General features: G+C 47.0%; 1 protein-coding gene across 2 annotated transcripts; it reads right to left on the bottom strand.

Moving 5' to 3' along the window:
* Positions 1–2312: 2312 nt before the first annotated feature.
* Positions 2313–19381, bottom strand: LOC135824770 (uncharacterized). 2 transcript variants are annotated; one of them, XM_065337474.1, is made up of 7 exons: positions 18869–19381; positions 17767–17964; positions 15438–15578; positions 13584–13715; positions 12407–12529; positions 11833–12053; positions 2313–3266 (listed from the first exon to the last, which is right to left on the bottom strand). In XM_065337474.1, the coding sequence occupies exons 1-7, from the start codon at positions 18999–19001 to the stop codon at positions 2832–2834; spliced, it is 1383 nt and encodes a 460-aa protein (XP_065193546.1). In that variant the 5' UTR covers positions 19002–19381; the 3' UTR covers positions 2313–2831. The 2 variants fall into 2 exon arrangements, with proteins under 2 accessions (XP_065193546.1, XP_065193547.1); XM_065337475.1 differs by having other exon boundaries at positions 18875–19380.
* Between the last annotated feature and the right edge of the window lie 1663 nt (positions 19382–21044).

The following is a 21044-nucleotide window of genomic DNA, read 5'->3' as shown; positions in this document are numbered from 1 at the left end:
ATTGACTTGGCGCAGGTGACTCTGTCTTTGTGGGCGCAGTCACGGCGAAGGGAGAACATGTCATAGAGGAGTGAGCTGCAGATATTGTGGATGCAACGGAACAAGAAGAATATGGACTTAGTATGATATATTTTGTCTAAGCTAATTATGTGGTATCGCTCAAGCAAGTATGATGTCCGCGTGAATGTGTCATGCTCAAATATGCATCTAAGCGCTCTCCTACGGTCTTATGCGTAGCAGCTGATGTCTACCGTTGCCAGCGAGGCAGTGGACGTAGGCAATGCTGGCGTACTCGAGCTTGCTCTGGACTAGTGACAAGTAGAACTGCATTCTGGCCTGGGCAGCCGGGTTCCTCCTTCCACGTCGAAAAGCACCTAGTTTCTTTCCAATGTTTTCCCTGAGGGAGTTACCGTGGGCACTGAAACGAAACTTGAAGTTGAATCGAGAGTCAGTCCCAGATACTTAACTTCGTCAGACCGGGGAATAACAGTCGAACCACAGACATTGCTCAGGTTAGGTGGAGGACGTGAGCGTCTGCTGTGGATCAGTAGTATTTCGCTCTTGCTGGAGTTCAGGAGCAGGCCGCGATCTGTGAGGTGCTGCTTCACCACTGAAAAACCTTCTTCCAAGTAAGACATGAGAATTTGTGGACACTTTCCAGAGGCATGCAGGGTGGTGTCGTCTGCACAACAAAGGCATTTGGAACGCAATGACAGAGTGGAGACAAGTCGAGTGTAGATGCTGAAGAGGACAGGGCCCAGGATGGAACCCTGGGGAAAGCCCCTAGTGCAGGTTCTACAGTCACCCTGTGGTTCACTTGACTATCTCGCAGTCTTGTACATGTACATGAAGTCAACCTACGTGATCGTATACATGTAAGTATACATGTAAGTATACATGTAAGTATAGATGTAAGTATACATGTAAGTATACATGTAAGTATACATGTAAGTATACATGTAATGCAGCTGTAGTAATAATCTTATTAACTGTTTTGCTGGCTACCCAAGTATACCAAAATACTGACTCCACTTACACTCTTTATATAGGGCCCGGTCCCACATGCAGTGGCGGATCCGCTGGTGCGACAAGGTTTTTCGGGAGTGGTGTCGCACCTGGGCCCTTTTAAAGTTCAGAACACACAGATCTTTGCCACTGAAGGAGAATTTCACTCTAAAATTTAAACTTCACAACATGTAACAAACATTCTCCGATTTCAGTGATGAAGATGTTAAGCCACGTGTTCTCTACGAATATCAATGCAGATGGTGTTCATGCATCCAAAGTTTGAAAAAAGAGAACCAAAAAGCCACGCATTTACGCTATAATTATCCATTAACACCACCAGTTACTTTACAATCAGCTCATGCGATAGCATTGCACGACACTGACCAACGGTACTGACGTTCTGCACCTAACTGGCAATCAGCTCTAGCACGTCTTTGATGGTCATTCCAGCAGTCTTCCGGCTTGGAAGGTTCTTAGTTATAGAAATAACATAAGGAGAGGAAGGTGAGTGCAATCAAGATAAGCACGAGCTGAAAGTCTCAGCTGTGAAGGACGTTGGCGGATGTACATGTACATGTATGTCGTGGACGATACTGGCAAGAACATCAGACAAACTGGTCAAACCACAATTCAAGGGCGCATAGCAACATAAGGTGTGTGGCTCTAAAGATTGGAAAATCTATTGGAGAGGAAGCTAAGCGAACATGAATGATTCTATTTCAATACCTCATAACCTTCCAAGCTGGAAGACTGTTGGAATGCGCATACAAGACGTGCTGGATCTGATTGCCAGTTGGGTGTAGAACGTCAGTATCGTTGGTCAGTGTCGTGCAATGCTTAAGTTAAGGGCGAAACAAGACATTAGGCCCGACCTGCCATGCACTAACTATTTTAGAACGAGTTCATTATCCTCCTTGCATAGAGTTATTAAAAAATAAGTCTTGGAAATGGTTTACTTTTGACGTACTTGTGGTACTGAGAGGCGCATTCTAGTAATTTTTGCATTTGGTTCGGATTTGGCTGTTTCAAATTTGGCTGTTTTGCATTTGGCTGTTTCTCAACTGAACGGATCAAACGTACGTGTATACTATATTTCCCACCAAAACTGAAAACTGCACTTCAACGTAACTTTCACTACATGTAGTCTGCTGCTGTACCCCACTTACAACACTAGAAAGAAACTTCTTTGCCCTTTCCACAACCTCCAATGCGACCAATCAACCACCGGAACTACATTTTCCCTACCGCATACAACCATTGCACACAGCATGTACATGACACAGACCACTACGTGTTGAGCGAGAATGGATTGCGTGGGGTACGACAGTGTGAACATCCTGGAGGTAGATAGCTAGAGAGTTTCAGCCGTTAGTGATGACTTGCGCAATGCGCTAACCTAAAGTACGGCAAGCTCTAATGGGGTAGCTACGATGAAATCACACAATATGAAAATAAGAGCGAATGGATGGCACAGGGAAGCCTGTTTGGAACAAGACCAAAGTAGAATCAGCAAACCTGACACACTTACAGTGCAGTGTCTATATCTTTGCACGTACTAACCAATTTGAAAGAGGGAGAGGGAGAGATAGTAGGCCACCAGACCCTACAATGTAAAGCAGGTCAAACTATTAACTATGCATTTCCGTAACTACATGGTTGTGCATGCCATTTCAGCTGAATGAGCAACAATCTCTATCGAGAATACATCCAGGTTATGTTGATATCAATTTACTGATAATCCTGATATTCTACAGGCCAACGTGTCCTGCGCTGGGTAGTATACAGCAACGCTGAATCGCCCGAAATGCATGCATTGTGCTTAATCAGCACTTGGAAAGTTCCTCCACGAACATGGACGCTGGAGGTGTAGTCGGACCTTGGTATTTGCTTTCATGAACCATTTGCCGTGAGCAGGCTTTCACAGTGCGCGTTGTTAGCGATATTGTTCCAGCAGGAATATTTCTACATGTTCCGGTGATCACAGTGGGCGAGAATTGGTGTACGTTTGAACTGTACGCTGCGTGGAGATTGAAGGTGTTCTGAATTGGGGCAGGGTCAGAGCATTCTTCCCCGTTGATCAGAATGGAAAATGTGAAACAGGACCAGGCATTGCTAGCCTGAAGACCAAGCATTGTGGAGTATGTGACTCGGAGAGTTGTGTCGGTCCACGTCTTGTTGAATTTGGCATTCCATACAATCATGTTGGCTGCTTTCGTGGGATTGGTCTGCGTGAAAGTCTGCCAATTTACCATTCCGCACTGCACAGTATACAAAGAAAATAGTATTTTTAAGACCATCTCAGAACATAGTATACTTATACATGTATGCCTCCCTGTGCTTAGACAAAGCGATGCGGAGACAGGAGTATCATTGGGGCAATACTCTGGGGCGCTTGTTTAAAGTATGTGAATATGTTCACCACTTGAACTAAGTCTGTGCAGATGTACACGAAAACTGGTTTCGGAGTTTGGAAACCAGGTTGTGGTTTATCTGTGGCAGTAAACCTCTATTCAGTCGTTGCCTCATCAGAGGGGCATGGTGATGGGCCACGTGAATCTAACTGGTTGTCCTGCTGCTCATTTTGTGTGTGTGTGTGTGTGTGTGAGTGTGCGCGCGAGCGTGTGTGTGTGTGTGTGTGTGTGTGTGTGTGTGAGTAATTGTGCGCACGAGCGTGTGTTCATGCATAAAAAGAGAGTATGTGGGTGATTGGATACGTGCGGATGCATGTATGTGTGTGGTGGGTGTGAGAATGAGCGAATGAGTATTGTGGGTGTGCAGGTGTGTGTGTGTGTGCATGTTTGTGTGTGTGTGTGTGCACGCGCGCGCGTGTGTGTGTGTGTGTGTGTGTGTGTGTGTGTGTGTGTGTGTGTGTGCTTGCCAGTTAGTCCGGTTGGTGGGTACGCATATGCCGGATAGTGTTCGGTCTGTTGCCAACAGGCTCGGATGCTTGAAGGTGTATTGTTGTATCCGCCACCTTTGTTGGTTTCAGGGTTCATGTACTTTCTATTTGAAGTATACATACCTGTTAACCATGAACTGCTTCTGGCTAGATTAACTTTTGTGTAATAGATGGTGCTAGTGGAGCTTATGTCAGATCCACTCTGATTTAGCCACCCACTCTAGTAGCAAGTATTACCCTCACTGGGTGCAGGGGTAACTGCAGTTGGATCCCAGGACAGGTATCCTGATGCCGTCAGTGCTTTTTCTGTACCTTGTCCTCCCCCACTTACTGAGGTATGGTGAGCCCGTAAGTGGAATCATTTTGCTAGTCAATCCGTAGTTTGGGATTTCAGGAGGTGTCGGCCGTTGGGCGGTTCAATGGCCAATCGAGTCATCTTTCCAAGATTCCTTTTGAGTTCCTCTCTCCCCTCTCCCGGGGGAGACCCACGTGACCAATTTTGGCAGTGAGCAAGTACAGTACAGTACAGTGTGTATGTGTGTGTGTTTTTTTTTTTTTTTTTTTACTATGTGCACATAACCAGCTCGAAAAGAATAAGGAAAGACAATGGTACAGAGACCAGGACAAACGTGACAACTATTGAGCAGGCGCTGCACCGAGACGCAGGAGTGATGGTGGGGCATTGATGAGTCTGCCGACCTGAGGTCTCGGCGTCACGGCTAAAAACACGCACCAAAAACAATGAAAAAAAGAAGAAGATAGAGCTGTACAGGTAAGAAAGATGCAAAAACCCAAGGCTTAACACGAGCGATTTTGGAGGAGAAACTGTCTTAGCATCATACTATTCATAGGGAATCGACTGCCCAGAGCCAGTTTGTGCTGCGAAGATGGCGATAAACATTCCTTTTGAATGATTGCATTCTCTTGCTGTGGGGAGGCTGGGATAGGAGAGCGGCAGGGAGGGAATTCCAATCACTGATGCTGCAGTGTGGGAACGAGCGCTTCAGTGCCAGCGGGGCATATGCAGGCAGCTGGTGTTGGAGCTGGTGGTCATGGCCACTGACAGCACCGTGCTCGCTGCGAGTTCTGGTGTGTGTGTGTGTGTGTGTGTACATCGTAACACTCTATTCCAGAAATCTTTAGCAGATCATCACCTCTGGTCCGGCGAGAGTTTGTCCGCGCGCGCTCAGCTGCAAGGGATGCTGTATGCAGTGCTAAGGAGGACTGGATCCGTAAGACTGCGTCTGATGCCGAATCTAGGAAGTTTGGGTGTAAGGCTGTGTGGAACAGCATCCGGGATCTACAGACTGCCCGGCGCGGATTGATTCCCACTAAGTCGTGCCTGATCAAACAGACTGATGGCTCACCATACTCGTCCGTTGAGGCACAGCAGAGCCGCTGGTCTGAACATTTCGAAAAGCTGCTGAACCTTCCAAGCGGCTTTGTCCGATCTGAAATTGACTTGGTCCAGCAGCGCAACATCATGGAACACCTGGCCACCCCACCCACTGCTGAAGAGGCCCAGCGCTGCCTTCGCTATCTTACGAACGGGAAAGCTGCTGGAAGCTCCGGCATTCTACCGGAAATGGTCAAATACAACTGCGACCTATTCTATGCCAATCTGTTTAAGCTCATTACCGCGGTTTGGGAGGAGGGCGTAGTACCGCAAGATTGGGTGAATGCTGAGATAATACCGATACCCAAGAAAGGTGACCTCACTAGCTGCGACAACTGGCGTGGCATCGCACTCCTCGACGTCATTGGCAAGCTGTTCGGACGCCTGCTGCAAAACCGATTGCAGAAAGTCGCCGAAAGTGTGCTGCCTGAATCACAGTGTGGTTTCCCGAAAGGTCGCTCCTGCACGGACATGACGTTTGTTGTTCGCCAGGTTGTGGAGAAGTGTCACGAGCACCAATTCAAGGGATTCCTGGTGTTTGTCGATTTGAGGAAGGCATACGATTCTGTTCCGCGTGCTGCACTGTGGATTGTCCCGGAGCAACTGGTCAGCCTTCTGAAGTCTTTTCACGACAACATGACAGCCACGATCATCGTTAATGGTTCCCCCACTGAAGGCTTCCCAGTGTGCAACGGATTGCGCCAAGGGTGTACAATGGCACCAGTCCTTTTTAACTTGTTTGCTGGTGCAGTGATGGAACGTTGGTGCGCACGCGTCCAAGAGCGTGGAGTGTCTGGTTTTCCACTCCGGACCTGTGCCGATGGTCAGCTTTTCAAGAGATCTAAGCGTGGTAATGATATAGTCATCACAGATGGTGAGTTTGGTGATGATGCAGCCTTGTTTGCACCCAGCCACTCGGATGCTCAGCGTATGCGTGAGATATTTGCGGAGGTCAGTGGAGCATTCGGGCTGTCTCTCAACGTGGCAAAGACAGTGTTCATGGCTGTTGGGTATCAGATCAACGACAGTGACCGTACCCCGCTAAGCGTACAAGGGAACGCCATCCAGCATGTCAGCCAGTTCACATATCTCGGCTCAGTGGTAACACCAGACGGACGATGCCACACCGATGTGTCCAACCGCATAGCTGCTGCATCTAAGGCCTTTGGCAGCCTCTACTCGCCAGTTTTTCGGAACACTTCACTAACATCCAAGACGAAACAACACACGTACACATGCTGTGTGTTGTCGGTGCTGTTCTACGGGGCTGAGAACTGGACACTGTTGCGTGCCGACATACGTCGCCTTGAACAATTCCACAACCGCTGCGTTCGTGTCATTCTCGGCATCTCGCGTTCCAAACAGTGGGAGGACCACCTGTCATCTGCCTCGCTGCATAGAATGTGCGCTACAGAGCCAGTTGCTGACATGGTTGCCCGTCGACGGCTGCAGTGGCTTGGCCACATTGCCAGGATGGACGACCACCGGCTTCCAAAGGCAGTGTTGTTCTCGTGGCTCCATACTCCACGCCCTGCTCATGGCCCCAGGCGTCGATGGCGTGATGTGGTACGCGATGACCTCAAGGCGTTCGGTCTATACACCGGTTGGTACGACCTCGCAGCTGAACGTGGCGAGTGGATCCAGTCCATCTCGGATGCTATTGTTGCACGGCGCTTGCGCCTTGAAACGACAGGCAAGTCAGTGTGTTGTGCGATCTGTGAGCGACTCTTCGCCAGTGAAAGCGGACTTCGGCGGCACAAATGCAGGGAAGAGCGACTGAAGCCGATCCATGAACAGGCCGGTGCTGTGTTGTGCGAAACGTGCCATCGTTGGTTTGCTAGACGAGGTGGATTTGCTGTGCACAGCTGCTCTCCCAGTCTTGGTGATGCTCCAGTTCCAGAGATTGTTGCACCTCGCCCACCTGATTGCAGCCAATGTCATTACCACTGCCACACCTGTGACCGCTGTTTCCGGAGCAAAGCTGGGCACCGCCGGCACAACTGCAACTGCAACCGCAGAACATGCAGCTCTGGCTCCGAGCGCCGCACCATCCCATGCCCGACCTGCTCTCGGAAGTTCACACGTCTCCAGTACCTGGCTCAACACAAATGCAAGAAGTAACTCTGCCCTCCTTGCCTCTTTGAGGCACTGCATCACCTTTAGGTGGCAGTTTCAAGGTTTCAAGGTTCAAGGTGTGTGTGTGTAGGTGTGTGTGCGTGTGTGTGTATGTGTGTGTGTGTATGTGCGTCCACAATGTGATCAATGGGGTATGGACCTGCGGTTCTGCCGTGTCTGACTGGCGAAACGCAGAGATCGTCCTTATCCCCAAGAAAGGTGACTTACGGTCCTGCGATAACTGGCGTGGCATCAGCCTCCTGGATGTGGTCGGCAAGGTCCTTGCTCGTGTTCTTCAGGGTCGCCTGCAGGCGGTGGCAGAGGATGTTCTGCCGGATTCCCAGTGCGGATTCCGCAGGGGCGGTGGCTGCAGTGACATGGTATTCACCGCGAGACAACTGATGGAGAAGGCAGTGGAGCACGATTCTGAGCTGTATGTGCTTTTCGTCGATCTGCGCAAGGCCTATGATTCAATTCCGCGGTCTGCTTTGTGGCTTGTGCTCCGCAATCTGGGCATTCCTCCGAAGCTGCTTGGCCTTGTCCAGTCGCTCCATGAAGGCATGGAGGCGCGTGTTCGGCTCCCTAACGTCGTCACGGACAACATCAACGTCCGGAATGGCTTGCGTCAGGGCTGCACACTGGCGCCTACGCTCTTTAATCTGTATTTCTCTGCAGTGGTCTCTTCGTGGCGTCGCCAGTCTTCTGTTCCGGGTGTACGGGTCCGCTACCGTGTCGGCAGGAAGCTTGTTGGGGATCGGACCGCCAAGTCTCGACTGGTCTCCACTGACGTCACAGAGTCCCAGTTTGCTGATGATGCGGCTCTCTACACCACCTCTTTGAGCCACCTGGAGACGATGGCAAACGAGTTTGTGTCCTGTGCTTCGGGTTGGGGTCTAACTGTGAGCGTCCAGAAGACCAAGGCCATGGCGGTGAACTGCTCTGACCCGCCACCTTCCATTGATCTTCAGGATGGAGGAAGCGTGGAGGTTGTGGACAGCTTTACCTATCTTGGCAGTGTCCTAAGTGCAGACGGTGCTCTGGACAAGGGGCTCACCTCCCGTCTTGCCAAGGCCTCTCGTGCTTTTGGCGCTCTCCAAAAGCCAATCTTCGGGTGTAGCGGCCTATCCATTAAGTCTAAGCGTCTTGTCTACAAGGCCATTGTCCTCCCTACCCTCTTCTATGGAGCAGAGACTTGGCCCATGAAGGCCCAGCAGATGAATCGCCTGAATCTGTTTCATCGCTCATGCGTCCGTTCCATCTTGAGAGTCTCAAGGAGCGATCAGCACTCCCGTCATCTTAATACTGCTGATCTAGCCCAGAGAGCGCGTCTTCCTGAGGACATTGGCACTCTCCTGCGTGAGTATCGTCTGCGTTGGCTGGGTCATGCAGGGCCTGCTGGAGAGCCGGGTCAGCCGGGTCACGCGCCCGGCTGGGGAACTGCACGACCTGGCTGAACAGATAACACCGGGTCCAGTCTGACCCGGCTGAAAAATGTCTCAAACTGACAATGGATTCCTAAAATACCCGTATTTTACGACTCGCGGACCCCATCTGTTGCAAATCTAGTGCAACCGTACACACTACAGACCAGTGTATTTTACTACTCCCTGCTACAGACTACAGTCTACAAGCGACAGAAACTCGGCTAGGGTCAACTGGGGTCAACTGGTTCGAGCGCGATCTGGTCAGCGGCGAGCAGGAAGTCAGGACATCACGCAGGAAGTCGATGGGGCAGGTAGTCAAAAGCGTAACTTTGGCTATAGCTTTTGACACAGTTGCAAGTTTTCAGCCGACTGGTCATTTGGACGATGGAGCCCGCAGCGAAGAGAAAAAAAACTCACGCTTTCCAAGACTCTTGGAAGAAAGGTCAACCCTGGCTGGACCAAGGCAGTCTATCCATGTCATGCGCTTTGTGCAAGACGTATTTCCAAAGGAAGACGAGCGGCGGTAGATTTGGTTGCGATGCGTGGTTGAAAGGTAAGAACTCACTGCTTCAACTACGACAAGACTATGGCTGCATGGCATTCTGAGGTGACTCGGCGCACTACGACTGCAACGTCAACCTCGTCTGAACGGAGGGACCTGGCCCGCACACCCAGAGCAGCAGCGGCAGCAGCAGCAGCAGCAGCAGCAACAGTGCCACCAGCAACAGCAGCGCCAGCAGCAGCTGCAGCAGCAGCGCCAGCAGCGCTAGTCACTTAGCGCCAGCGCAAGCAGCAGCAGCAGCAGTTGCAACTCCACCAGTTCTCCAGTCTGCTGAAGCCTTTCAGCAGATGGTGCAGCAAATGCCAGTCGGCTTGGCCATGCAGGTGATTCAGTCGCAGCAAGCAGCCACTCCACAAGGTGCTGCAGCCCCCCCCCCCTCCCCAGTGCTCTATTATGTTACTGCTTTGCATTTTTCACATAATGTCGTTTACCTTCTACGTTTGCGGACTTTGATAGTTCGCCTTGTTCTCTAAAATTTCCGATTTCCGGTAATAAATTCGCCTTTCTGTTTTCCTGCGTTTTGAGCAGGCTTTTTGGTTGTTTTTCTGCAGGATGATCTGACCCGGCTCGACCCGGCTTGACCCGGCTGGCCTGCATCCGCCAGGTACACTCTGACCGGGATGAGTTGAATGTCTAGAGCAGGCCCTGGTCATGTTGCCCGTATGGACGCGGCCCGGATTCCTCAACAAGTGTTGTTTGGTGAGCTCGAAGCAACCAGACCACGGCATGGGCCAAAGAAGCGTTGGCGAGACACGATTGTCGGTGATCTGCGCTCGCTGGATATTCCGGAGTCCGAGTGGTATCTGCTCGCACAAAATCGCCCGGAATGGCGCAGGCGGGTCCATCAACATCGTCTTCCTCCCCCGGCACCGAAGGACTTTCATTGCGCATGCGGCAGAGCGTTTAGGAGAAGTGGCGATTTGAAGCGTCACATCAAGTACTGCCCAGCTCAGTAGCCTATCATCTCCACTGGAGATGGGGCGTCAAAGGTCAAAGGTCAAAGGTGTGTGTGTGAATTTGTGTATGTGTGTGTGTGCGTGTGTGTTTGTATAGACATAGTTGCATCTTCCGTCGCTCGGCAAAGGCAAAAAAAGCAGTGAAACAGCCGTTCACGTCCCGCCGGACTCGCAGGGCCTCATGCCGCGTCCCGAAGACAGCACTCCTTCAAGTCGCCCCGTTTGGGGACACGTAGCCAATCGTGGCAGTTGGCGAAGGAAGGAAGGAGGTCACCTCTACCTCGGAGTCCTCCGCGAGGCCTTGGAAGCCCGCGAGTGGAGCAAGTTACCACACGCAGACGACGACTTGGAACGACTCTGAGCATTGGCTCACAGAATATTCGCTCTCTGGACTGCCGACTTTCCAAAACGAATGAATGCGTGTGTGTGGGGGGAGGGGTGTGTGTGAGATTTAGAGATCGAGTGTGTGAGATCGAGTGTGTGAGCGCGTTTGTGTGGGCGTGCACGTATGTGTATGTGAGAAAAGGGAGAGAGTGTGGGTGTATGTGGGTGTAATGGTATGGGCATGTCTGGATTTGGCACTTAAGTCCCCATCTCTATTCTATATCATTCACACCGGAACTGTTGCTGCTGCATAGCCTCAAGTCTAAAGACTTGGCAACTTCACGCCTGCACCTGACTCGTACGCTATGATTGCCCTCAGAATTTCGCACCTTGTTCCCCCTTATGTTCAGGATGCCCGTTTTGGAACCATCAGTTGCCTGATCATCGTAGTAATACGTGAAACTCAGAATTGCGACACAGCTTCCAATCTCTCTCTTGCGTAGAATATTTGGTATATTTCGTGTAATTGTTTAGGAGTGAAACAGAGCAAAGGCCAGTGTCTTCATTTCCTACACTTGTGAAATTCTCAGTTGAGGTCAAACCTGACGACACTGCAGGTTCTGGCAGTCTAGGAGACTGGTGGATTATCTTGATGCGCTAGTGACATTCTTCACACTTCCGTGATGTTAGCTGGTGAATATGTGTTACATACTCGAAATTGACAAATAAGGCCGGTCTAGGCAGCTCGAGGTAGAGTGCTCAATGCACAAATGTACAGAGCAGTATACACACACACACACAACAGAGGCGAAAGGCTATGAAGCTGTAACCTAAATTTTAATTATGTTTCACGCATTTCAACGATCATCAAACAGCAGAATTTAGAGTAACGCTGCTATCTGATGAGCGCTGAAATGAGTGCAATTTAAAGCTACACCGCATCTGTCTCTGTCGTGTGTGTGTACTTCAGTAATTTGTTATAATTATTCTGCACACGTATACCACTCACCTAAAGTAATTGTCTATTGTTGGTCATCATCTCCTTTCTTTCAATCACATGATTCCATTGAAGAATGTGCCAGGAGCACAGGTTTCATTTCATTCCTAGTCAAGGTGAATTTGTCCCTTCTACAAGACTTAGAACTTACAGTCTCGTTCCTCTGTTCAAGCTGTGTAAGACGTTTATCAGTGGCTTTCAGAGAGCGATGCTGATGGGTGAACACGGACGACATCAGCTTAAGTTCATCCATGAATGTGTTAATCTGCCTGTCTCGGATCTTCAGTTTACTTTCCAGTTGCTGAATGTGAGTCTCAAGTCGCTCCATTCGTCGGCATACACCGGAATCTTTGGATGTTGCACACAAATCGACTGTACAGTAAAGGAAGAAAACAAGACACTACCATTGTTTGTTCTATGTACGTTTTTTCAGTAAATTACAGAATGCTGAATACAAAATTCGTCTTTCTCTATCATATTACAGCCCATGATCTCGATACTCACATTTTTTTAAATCTTCAAAGATTTAAAAGGGACACATAAGATAATAATGATATGAACGTACTGAATAATATGAGTTGCTCACTCAGTACAAACATCATAGGAAAAACTACAATCATCACGTTTTCGAGGCTATCTGACACGCATGGTTACTGGCAAATCAAATCAAATCAAAAAAGGAACACGCACATTGCGGGTGAAGACAAAATACGAATTACGTTTACCTTCACAGACGAATCCATCGCCTTCGTATCCCGGCTTGCACGTACATGTGTATGACCCTATGGTGTTGTTGCAGTACGCCTGTTCACTGCACCGTTCCTTCCTCTCCTGGCATTCATCGATATCTGAGGATACATATATGCAGAGGATACAAGCATTTTAATCACATTGAACGTTCTACGTTTTCTTCGACTGCGATTGGATGGCACGGATCTTTGAGGGCCATTAGCACGGCTCCAAAAAAAGTGAAAAGAAGTTATTCAACAAACGGCGAGGAGACAATAATTTGATAACCGCAATCAATAAAACAAGCTGAGCCGTTTTACATTGAATGAATAAAGTACACAAATGTCGGCTCAGCTCGTTTTGTTGATTGCGGTTAAGAAGTTATTGGATAGCTATTATAAACAGTGAGAGATTCATAAAAGTGAATTTCACACATTCGTGTAACAACTGGCTATGCAATTGTGTTGAAGCACGTCACCAGCTTAGGAAGTTTCGCTTGTGTCAGGCCACCACCATGCTGGGCATACCAAGGTGGCAGATGCAGGGCCTAGTGGTGATGATGAGTGGCAGGTCTCACAAACCTCTTTACCTGCTTCACTGCAGACTTGTTTATCTCCTTTCGCATAAATTCTGATGTGAACACACAACAAATTGCCGAATTCACAGCCCTACAGCAGTAACTCCCTCTGTGTACAGCTTAATGCCTGAGGGCAAACAGGATAATCACGACTCTTCTTCTAATTTTCCTTTCACGTCTTTGCCTATGAGCTGTGATCACTGAAGGGTCCCCTAACTCAAACACTCAAACACAGTCTCCTTGCTGCACATGTGTACGGCACTGGATATGGTCAGGAAATGTTCGGGCCCAGCTCATTAAAGTGAAAAGGAAAACAAGAGGCAAACAAACAACGAACGGAGTAGACACGCGGTGAGGTGCTGTAAGAAAGTGAATTCAACAGCGCACTCATTACTCCGACACTTAAGATGCATTTTCAAACGATGATCCAACTGATGATCATCACAGGAAAACCTTTTTTTGGAAATCTTTTGACCTACCTTGTCCTGTGTGTATGAGGAATGAGCGCGAAGTTGATTTTTACTCAAGGCTTTATAAAAATTAAAGTAAGTTAAAATACCAATTCCTCTCCTAGTCACGCACTACATAGTTCTTACCCTTGCATAGTACACCATTGCCGAAATAGCCTGGTCTGCAACCACACGCATAGGATCCATGTGTATTGAAACACTCCGCTACTTGGTCTGGCCCGCAACCATTCAACTCCGGGCTCTCGCACTCATTCACATCTGAAGTGGTAAAAAAAATTCACGGTTCGCGTCAGACTCGGCCAAAGGCCCAGTTTTCCGCATCCGCAGGAACGCCACCACCCTAAGCATCATGGAATTATTATAAAGAAAGAGGTAAAACGTCTAAATGTTTCGGAGACAGTAGCTATCACAAAACAACGAGGAGGACTAACTTTGTTGTAAGCTTTTCATATAATTTTGTGGACATGCATGAGTAAAGAGTAAAACGATGATTATAGAGCACACAGAAAAAAGAGAGAAAGAAAGAGAGGCTTTGCTGATACAAGTTCTTGTTACGACCAGTAGTGAATCTAGGTAACAAATGCATACTAGATTGGGATTTTGATATTATTTGTCAACAGCAAAACTAATGATGATCCAAAACCTGCAACGGTTAGCCAGTTAGTAGTTGAACGTCAGCACCGTCCGTCAGTGTCGTGCAATGTTATAGCATGAGTTGATTGTTTAGTAACTGGTGGTGTGAGCGGACATTATAGCGTAACTTGTAGTTCCTTGTTACTTTTTTTCTTTTCTGTAAATTGATCCTTGGCTCTCCATCCGAGTTCAAAACCTGCAGCGTTATCTATAAGTTTGGGTTTCCGTCATGATAATTTGCAAGTATCAATAAAACGTCTTTAAAACATGGATGATGTACAATTACTGAGATTTATACAATCATAGCACGTCATCCATTCAAATGGAATTATTATGTTAGTTGTGCTCAAGCCTTGATGACATTGTAGTGGCTTCATGCATAAAATGACTAATGCCACCAAATCATTCTTTGTAGCGTTTTGAACAACCATAATTATGCCATCAGACGACGGAATGGAAAATAGCATATTGGTACTTTAACCCCTTTCCCAACATTTCTAAGTTGCCTCTAGTATTCTGCCGTACACGAACTCGTCTTTCCACTCCAAACCGGATACTTTCAAATTTACCCTTGCTTATTTTCAACATACACACTCCATGTTGACTTTGCTGGGCGTGAGGGCCTTTTCCTCTCGAAATAGATTACAGCTGTACGAAGGAATCCTTTGGAAATGCTTGGCGTAAAGAGGATTAGAGTCTTTCCGCTGCACAGTCTTTGCACATCTCTTTTGTTCGTGTTGGGGTCGTAATCACTAAGGGTATAACGTGGGCGGCATTTTTCACCAGGATTTTCTATAATAATTTAAGACTGTTCACATTATCATATCCTTGTACAGTGACTAGAACTAGTTCTGACCACAATGCTGAAAGACCAGTAAACATAGAACTCAAAAATCCAGGTCTGAAATAAACTGGATTTTCTTTCTCCCTTTCCTTTTTCTTGTCACCCTCATGAATACATTCTTCGCTAAAATAATGTATCACCTAGTGGTAAAGGTTACCATCCTTGTGATGCTACTCCTCCCTTTGTTTCATTGGTTCTGGTTGCTTGTAGTTCATTTAAAGAGAATGCCCGTAAACTGGTTCATGAATTTCGGAGTCCTTATAGCTGAAGATTGGCTTGAGATTTGTAGTTTTTCTCCAAGAAGGTTCTCCATAAAAGTGCTATTGTGAAAGAGGCGGAAAAGAATTTTTTTAATTATTTACTCTTTTTACCAGGCGTGGGCCATCCCCTGATCATAGGTACCAAACATTTTACGTTTTGCATTCATTTTGTCTACAGTGTTAAACAACTACACGTATAACGTACGAAATGTGAAAAAGAAAAGAGCCTCACAGCATAATTACCTGTTTGGCATCGGTCGCCGACCAGTCCGCTTGCGCACTCGCACTGCGTTCTACCCAAGCGACTACTATACACACAATGGCCCGTGTCCTGGCACGGGAAATGTGTGACCTCTGAGTCAGCTGGACATGTTGTGTTGCCCACTGAACAAGTCCAAACATACATACATACACACGCGCGCGCACACAAGCACATACATGTACAACATACGATATAATAAACACATGCAGACACACACACACACACACATGCAGACACACACACACATACACACAAACACACACACAAACACGCCCACTAATTCAAGGTGAATTGCACGGAAGAATTGTGAACGATAATTGCGCTATAATGCGGCAGCTAGCGTACAAGCATACTAAGTAATATTAAGTATCCAGTTGTTGTGATTGCGTCATGTCGTTGAGTAATGGTTTGCACCAGAAAAAAAGCATGTCGAACCCCGAAATGTTTCAAAATCTGCTTTCTCTTAGATGGAAAAGAACGAATCATCAATTTGGTAATCGATCAGTTTTTTTGTGATTCCAGTATGCCGTTGAGAAACATGATTGTTACACTTGTAAAAAAATCCCTCAAACCCGGAAATGATCCAAGCATTTGTTTCCGGTTAGATTTTTAATCTAAAAGAAACTGGTTATGAAAATGGGTGACTGGCTCGAAATGTCAATATTTTTCCACATCACTAATAAAGCAAGAGTGAATAGCGACTGAATAGAGCGGTTGTCAGTTGACAAACCCCCTGTTGTTTGAAATGCAGTTTCGTGATGTCCACCACTTTCTGAGTAAGAGAAACAGTCCTACATAATTGCGACTAATTCTTTGTGCCATCTTCAATAGGTCCGTCAAATACAGTAGTAGTAGGTTTTTCATTTTGACCCGACGAGACCATACGACGCTTGCAAATCACAGCACGAACAGTTCACCAACCACACTCCACGAAAGCAAGTAGTAGTCCTCCTGACAAGTCTTGTTTCGTTCCATAGAGATAATAACGGGGAACTCATCAGAGGAGAAGCAGTTGTTGAATGAAGGGGTTTAGCTGAATAATGCTATTTTATAGAAACGATATTGGCGCACTGACGTGTAAACACTCAACTAACTCACATATGTGACATATCAACACAAAAGGAATAGTGCAGAATGGAGGTGTTCTGAACCCTACAAGACACAACTATCACAAGTGCTAAATCATTCACAATGAGAAGGAGAGGTACACAGGAATAGGTTGCGCTAGTTTACACGTCACAAATGGTACTGAGGTAGTGACAAAGATAGGTGAAAAGTAGACGCCAAGTGAAATCCAACAAATCATCACGAACGTCTAACGTCACATCTGAAGATTGCTAGCGGCACAAGACAAATACTTCACAAACCTCGATAATTGAAATTCAGTCAGCGGTATAGTGAAAGGAAGGCTGCTAGCGCAACCTATTCCTGTGTACCTCTCCTTCTCATTGTGAATGATTTAGCACTTGTCATAGTTGTGTCTGATAGGGTTCAGAACACCTCCAACCTGCACTAATCCTTTTGTGTTGATATGTCACATATGTGAGTTAGTTGAGTGTTTACACCTCAGTGCGCCAATATCGTTTCTATAAAATAGCATTATTCAGCTAAACCCCTTCATTCAACAACTGCTTCTCCTCTGATGAGTTCCCCGTTATTATCTCTATGGAACGAAACAAGACTTGTCAGGAGTACTACTACTATGTCTTGCTTTCGTGGAGTGTCGTTGGTGAACTGTCTGTGCTGTGATCTGCAAGCGTCGTATGGTCTCGTCGGGTCAAAATGAAAAACCTACTACTATAATTGCGACTGTAATCTGTCAGGCAAGGTAAGAAACTCCAACTGTCACTTACTTTTGGTTGTATTGTCACGTGATGGCCTATGTTTGATGTAAGTTGTCTTTCTCGCTACTTAGGTCTTGTAATATGTGTCACCGAGGCTGCAGGAAGCTGTTCGGACATCCCGTGGTTCTGGAGGCTGGTGCATCGTCTGCTGCACTAGCTGTGTCGGAGGCTCAAGTTCCAGTCTAGATTCATAGATTTCATTGATACGTTTTTTGAGGAAGTTTACCTATTTATGCTGTTGCCTCTTTTGTGCTCCGTGTGCGGCTGGTTGGGTTCTTTTCATTTCCTTTGGGTTCTATTCATTTGCTTTGAGTTTTTTCATTTCCTTTTACAAGTAGTTCTTTTCATTTTCTTTAAGTTATTTTCATTTGCCGTGAGTTATTTACATTAATTGTTTTGGGTTCTAGTTGCATTTCTATTATTGATAAAGATGGTATTTTTGCCCATACAAGAGACTGTGACTTACTTATGCATGATTTCAATTCCCTCGCCAAGTTCTTGTCAAATCCCAGGAGAATTCCAATGACAAAAGTGCTGAATTCCTTGACTTTATGCTCGTCCAAACCGGCTTGCTTCACCTGCATGCTACGTGCCAAGTGGTGCGCCGCATGGCTTGTGGCACCGGCCAACACGAGCCAATCCTCCAAGCATGATGGTTGATGTCCTGGAGAATACACCATTGATAGAACAGTGAAGAAGATTGACGTAATTCAACCTCTACCACTTACTCCCTCTCCCTCTGTCTATCTCTCTCTCTCCCCCACTCTGTCTCTCCTCTCTCTCTCTCTCTCTCTCTCTCTCTCTCTCTCTCTCTCTCTCTCTCTCTCTCTCTCTCTCTCTCTCTCTCTCTCTCTATATCTATCTATCTATCTTTACTCTCTCTCCCTCCTCCCTCTCCCTCTCTCTCTCTCTCTCTCCCTCGCTCTCTCTCTCCCTCGCTCTCTCTCTCTCTCTCTCTCTATCTCTCTATCTATCATCTCTCTCACTCTCTCTCTCTCAATATTGGTGTGTCTTTCCCTTTCTCTCTCTCTCTCTCTCTCTCTCTCTCTATCTCTCTCTCTCTCTCTCTCTCTCTCTCTCTGTGTGTCTGTGTATGTATCTCTCTCTTTCTCCCTCTCTCTCTCAGACTCTCTCGTTCTTTCTTTCGCCGACTTCACCACAGACGCACTTTCTCTCCCCCTCTATTTGGTCATTTCTTCTTTAATTTGGTCGCACAGTCCAGGTGAAGGAGTAGATAATGTGTTACAGTAACACGGGTACTACAGAACTGTACTACATGATTGTACTACAGTACAATCATGTAGCTGTTACCACAATATGTTTTTTATTGATTTTTTTATTACAAAGACCACTTAAAAGCCAAACATGAGATGCAGCTAGGGGAAGCACGCACAACCTGAATCGTGGCAGTGGTAGTGAGGTTTAGGGAGCTCGAGCTCCGCCGACCCAGGGTCTCGGCTTCATGGCCACCTAGACGCACCAACGTGAGTTGATCCCTGGAATAGCACATGCATCCGTAATGGGCTGGCGTTGTGACTGTAAACTGATACAACTCTAGCACCCTGTACCTGTACCTGGAGCAGTCGTAGTGGCGGGTGGGCTATTAGTCGTCTGACTTGTGGCCTGAGAAAGATCGATGCACTGGTCAGCAAATAGCAATGTCAGCAGGCCAGCCATTAGATATCCATGATGCAATGCCATTACTCACGCTGGGCGATACATGTATCGCCACACTTGTATTATTGTTATCAGGCTATTCGCGTTGAAAGCAACAAGCAACTGATCTTGGCCAGCTTTTGCTTATGCCAACTGGAAGTAAGGATAAGGAACGAGCAGGGTCATTGAGGTGTTTCTACGCATACCAAATAGCCACACTTAGGCAGACGCCATCTCGAGCAAGTATTCCGTCTGCAGCTAGAACTGCCTCCAGTGTAGATGGACAAACAACGGGTCTAGTTCAAGATAATAGATTTCCGAATGCCTTCACTAGCATACCGCTAGCCTATGCCTAGGCCATGGCACTACAACTTTACAAGTACAAAACTTAGTACTACATGACGTATTGTACAGACAACTAACTTCGCTGCAGCTGTGATCAGTGAGTACGAGTATTGTTCATGTCGCAGTGCAGTTTAGTTCGTGTCGTTCCTTCAACAGCTACTCATACTCACAGGTTCAGTACTACTACTACATAATCATTGTGCATTTTCAAACCTACAGAAATAGCATCATGACTGTTTGCGGCCCAGCGCTGCCAGTGGTAGTGAATCACCCACGCGCTTGACACACATGCATCATCGCACTGAACGGGGCTTCTGTCAGGTCGGCTAGATCAGGTCACTTGCCACGGCTTCACAAGGCAAAGCAAGACTAAATCAAAATACTAAAAATAACAGCGAACTTACATGTACTATGTACCCGTCTCGAGTAATACTAATACTATAATTATAATTATTATATAACCCTTTGCGGTGCATCAGTCATTAACGACTGATATTGTGTACGTACTGTAAAACTGTTGTAACTCGTAACTGTCGTAACTCCATCGATTTTAGTCCTGTTGCAAATATCGAAATATGTAGATCAAAGAGGAAGCTCCAAGCTTTCCAATGGTGTAATCGCTTTTGCGACAGGAGAAACGATGATATAGATATGGTGCTCGAAAGTTGGATCGCGGCACTAAATAATTGTTCAAACGTCTCAAAATCATTTTTTGCCTCGTGCTTCGGGGATTTCCCGTGGATCACGTGGTGTGCAGCCAGCTGATGACGTGTGGGTGTCATGACGTCGAAACTACTGATTGAGATGCAAAAAAATCCAGAGCTGTGCAAGAAACGACAGCGAAATGGCATTGGGATGAAATTTAGAAGTATTTCTTTCAACACGAGGCCCGACCTATGGCGATTCCCTGCGCTCTGGAGCAGGGTTTGTGGCACCCACGGAGTTGAGCGTGGCCTCATTCTCTTGGCAGCGGAAAGAGCGTTTCAAAGAGCCCTAGACTGTCAAAATCAAGCAAACAGAACGTAAGTTATGGTGGAAATGGTGGAGTGAACTGCAATTGCGCATTGTCACGCGTTCAGTGGCACCTATAAATAGCGAACTTAAAAAAAGTCACGACCACCGTTGGGGCCGTCCTCTTGAAACTCATCAAGTGGTATTTTCCAGCAGGTTCCCTTTGGCCAAGATCTTCAACAAGATAAGCGACTGTTGCCTCCAAATGTCTCGTTAATCATCAATGGACACAACCAAGCCAAGTAGTTAGTTACATGATTGTACATTCAACTGCTCAAGAAAAGCAACTGCAACTGCCGTGACAAGGTAAACTGTCAGCTGCGTTGAGCATGTCAGACCGATTGTGTCGTTTACGAAGCAGCTGAGGGCGGCGCAAACGGCCCCAACTATTACGTTCGGTCTACTGAAACGCCCTTCCATGCTTCGTCATGCTAACCAAAATACATCAATGCGGCACCACAAACACCGTAACTCCACCGAGCTTTCAAGCATCTACGTTTGGTCTCTCCAAAACCAGGGTCAAGAGTACAACCAGTCATGGAACATCAAGCGCAGAGCCAAGTCTGCAGCCCAACAACTAAGCGCTGGAAGTGTAACCTCTGCTTAGCAGAGAAGCTAGAAATCATCACGGCCGACAAAACAAGTGTTTTAAAAGGTGGCAGACTACCCAAAAATTCGCTGAAAAATCGAATCTGTAAATTCATATCGAGTGCTACGTCAGTTGAAAGAGCA

Source organism: Sycon ciliatum, chromosome 9, assembly GCF_964019385.1.
Source record: "Sycon ciliatum chromosome 9, ocSycCili1.1, whole genome shotgun sequence".
NCBI classification, from domain to species: Eukaryota; Metazoa; Porifera; class Calcarea; order Leucosolenida; family Sycettidae; genus Sycon; species Sycon ciliatum.
The sequence above is the reverse complement of the archived record's forward strand: the minus strand, read 5'-3'. Positions and strand labels throughout refer to the sequence as shown.

Bases quoted from the DNA above. Each gene is read 5' to 3' on its own strand.
- LOC135824770 (XM_065337474.1), bottom strand. From the start codon at position 19,001: ATGGCATTGCATCATGGATATCTAATGGCTGGCCTGCTGACATTGCTA. The intron at 12,054-12,406 runs GTAAACGTAATT...TTTACTGTACAG, and splicing joins CGATGGATTCGTCTGTGAAG to TCGATTTGTGTGCAACATCC. The intron at 3,267-11,832 runs GTAAGTTCTAAG...TATACTGTGCAG, and splicing joins TTGAACAGAGGAACGAGACT to TGCGGAATGGTAAATTGGCA.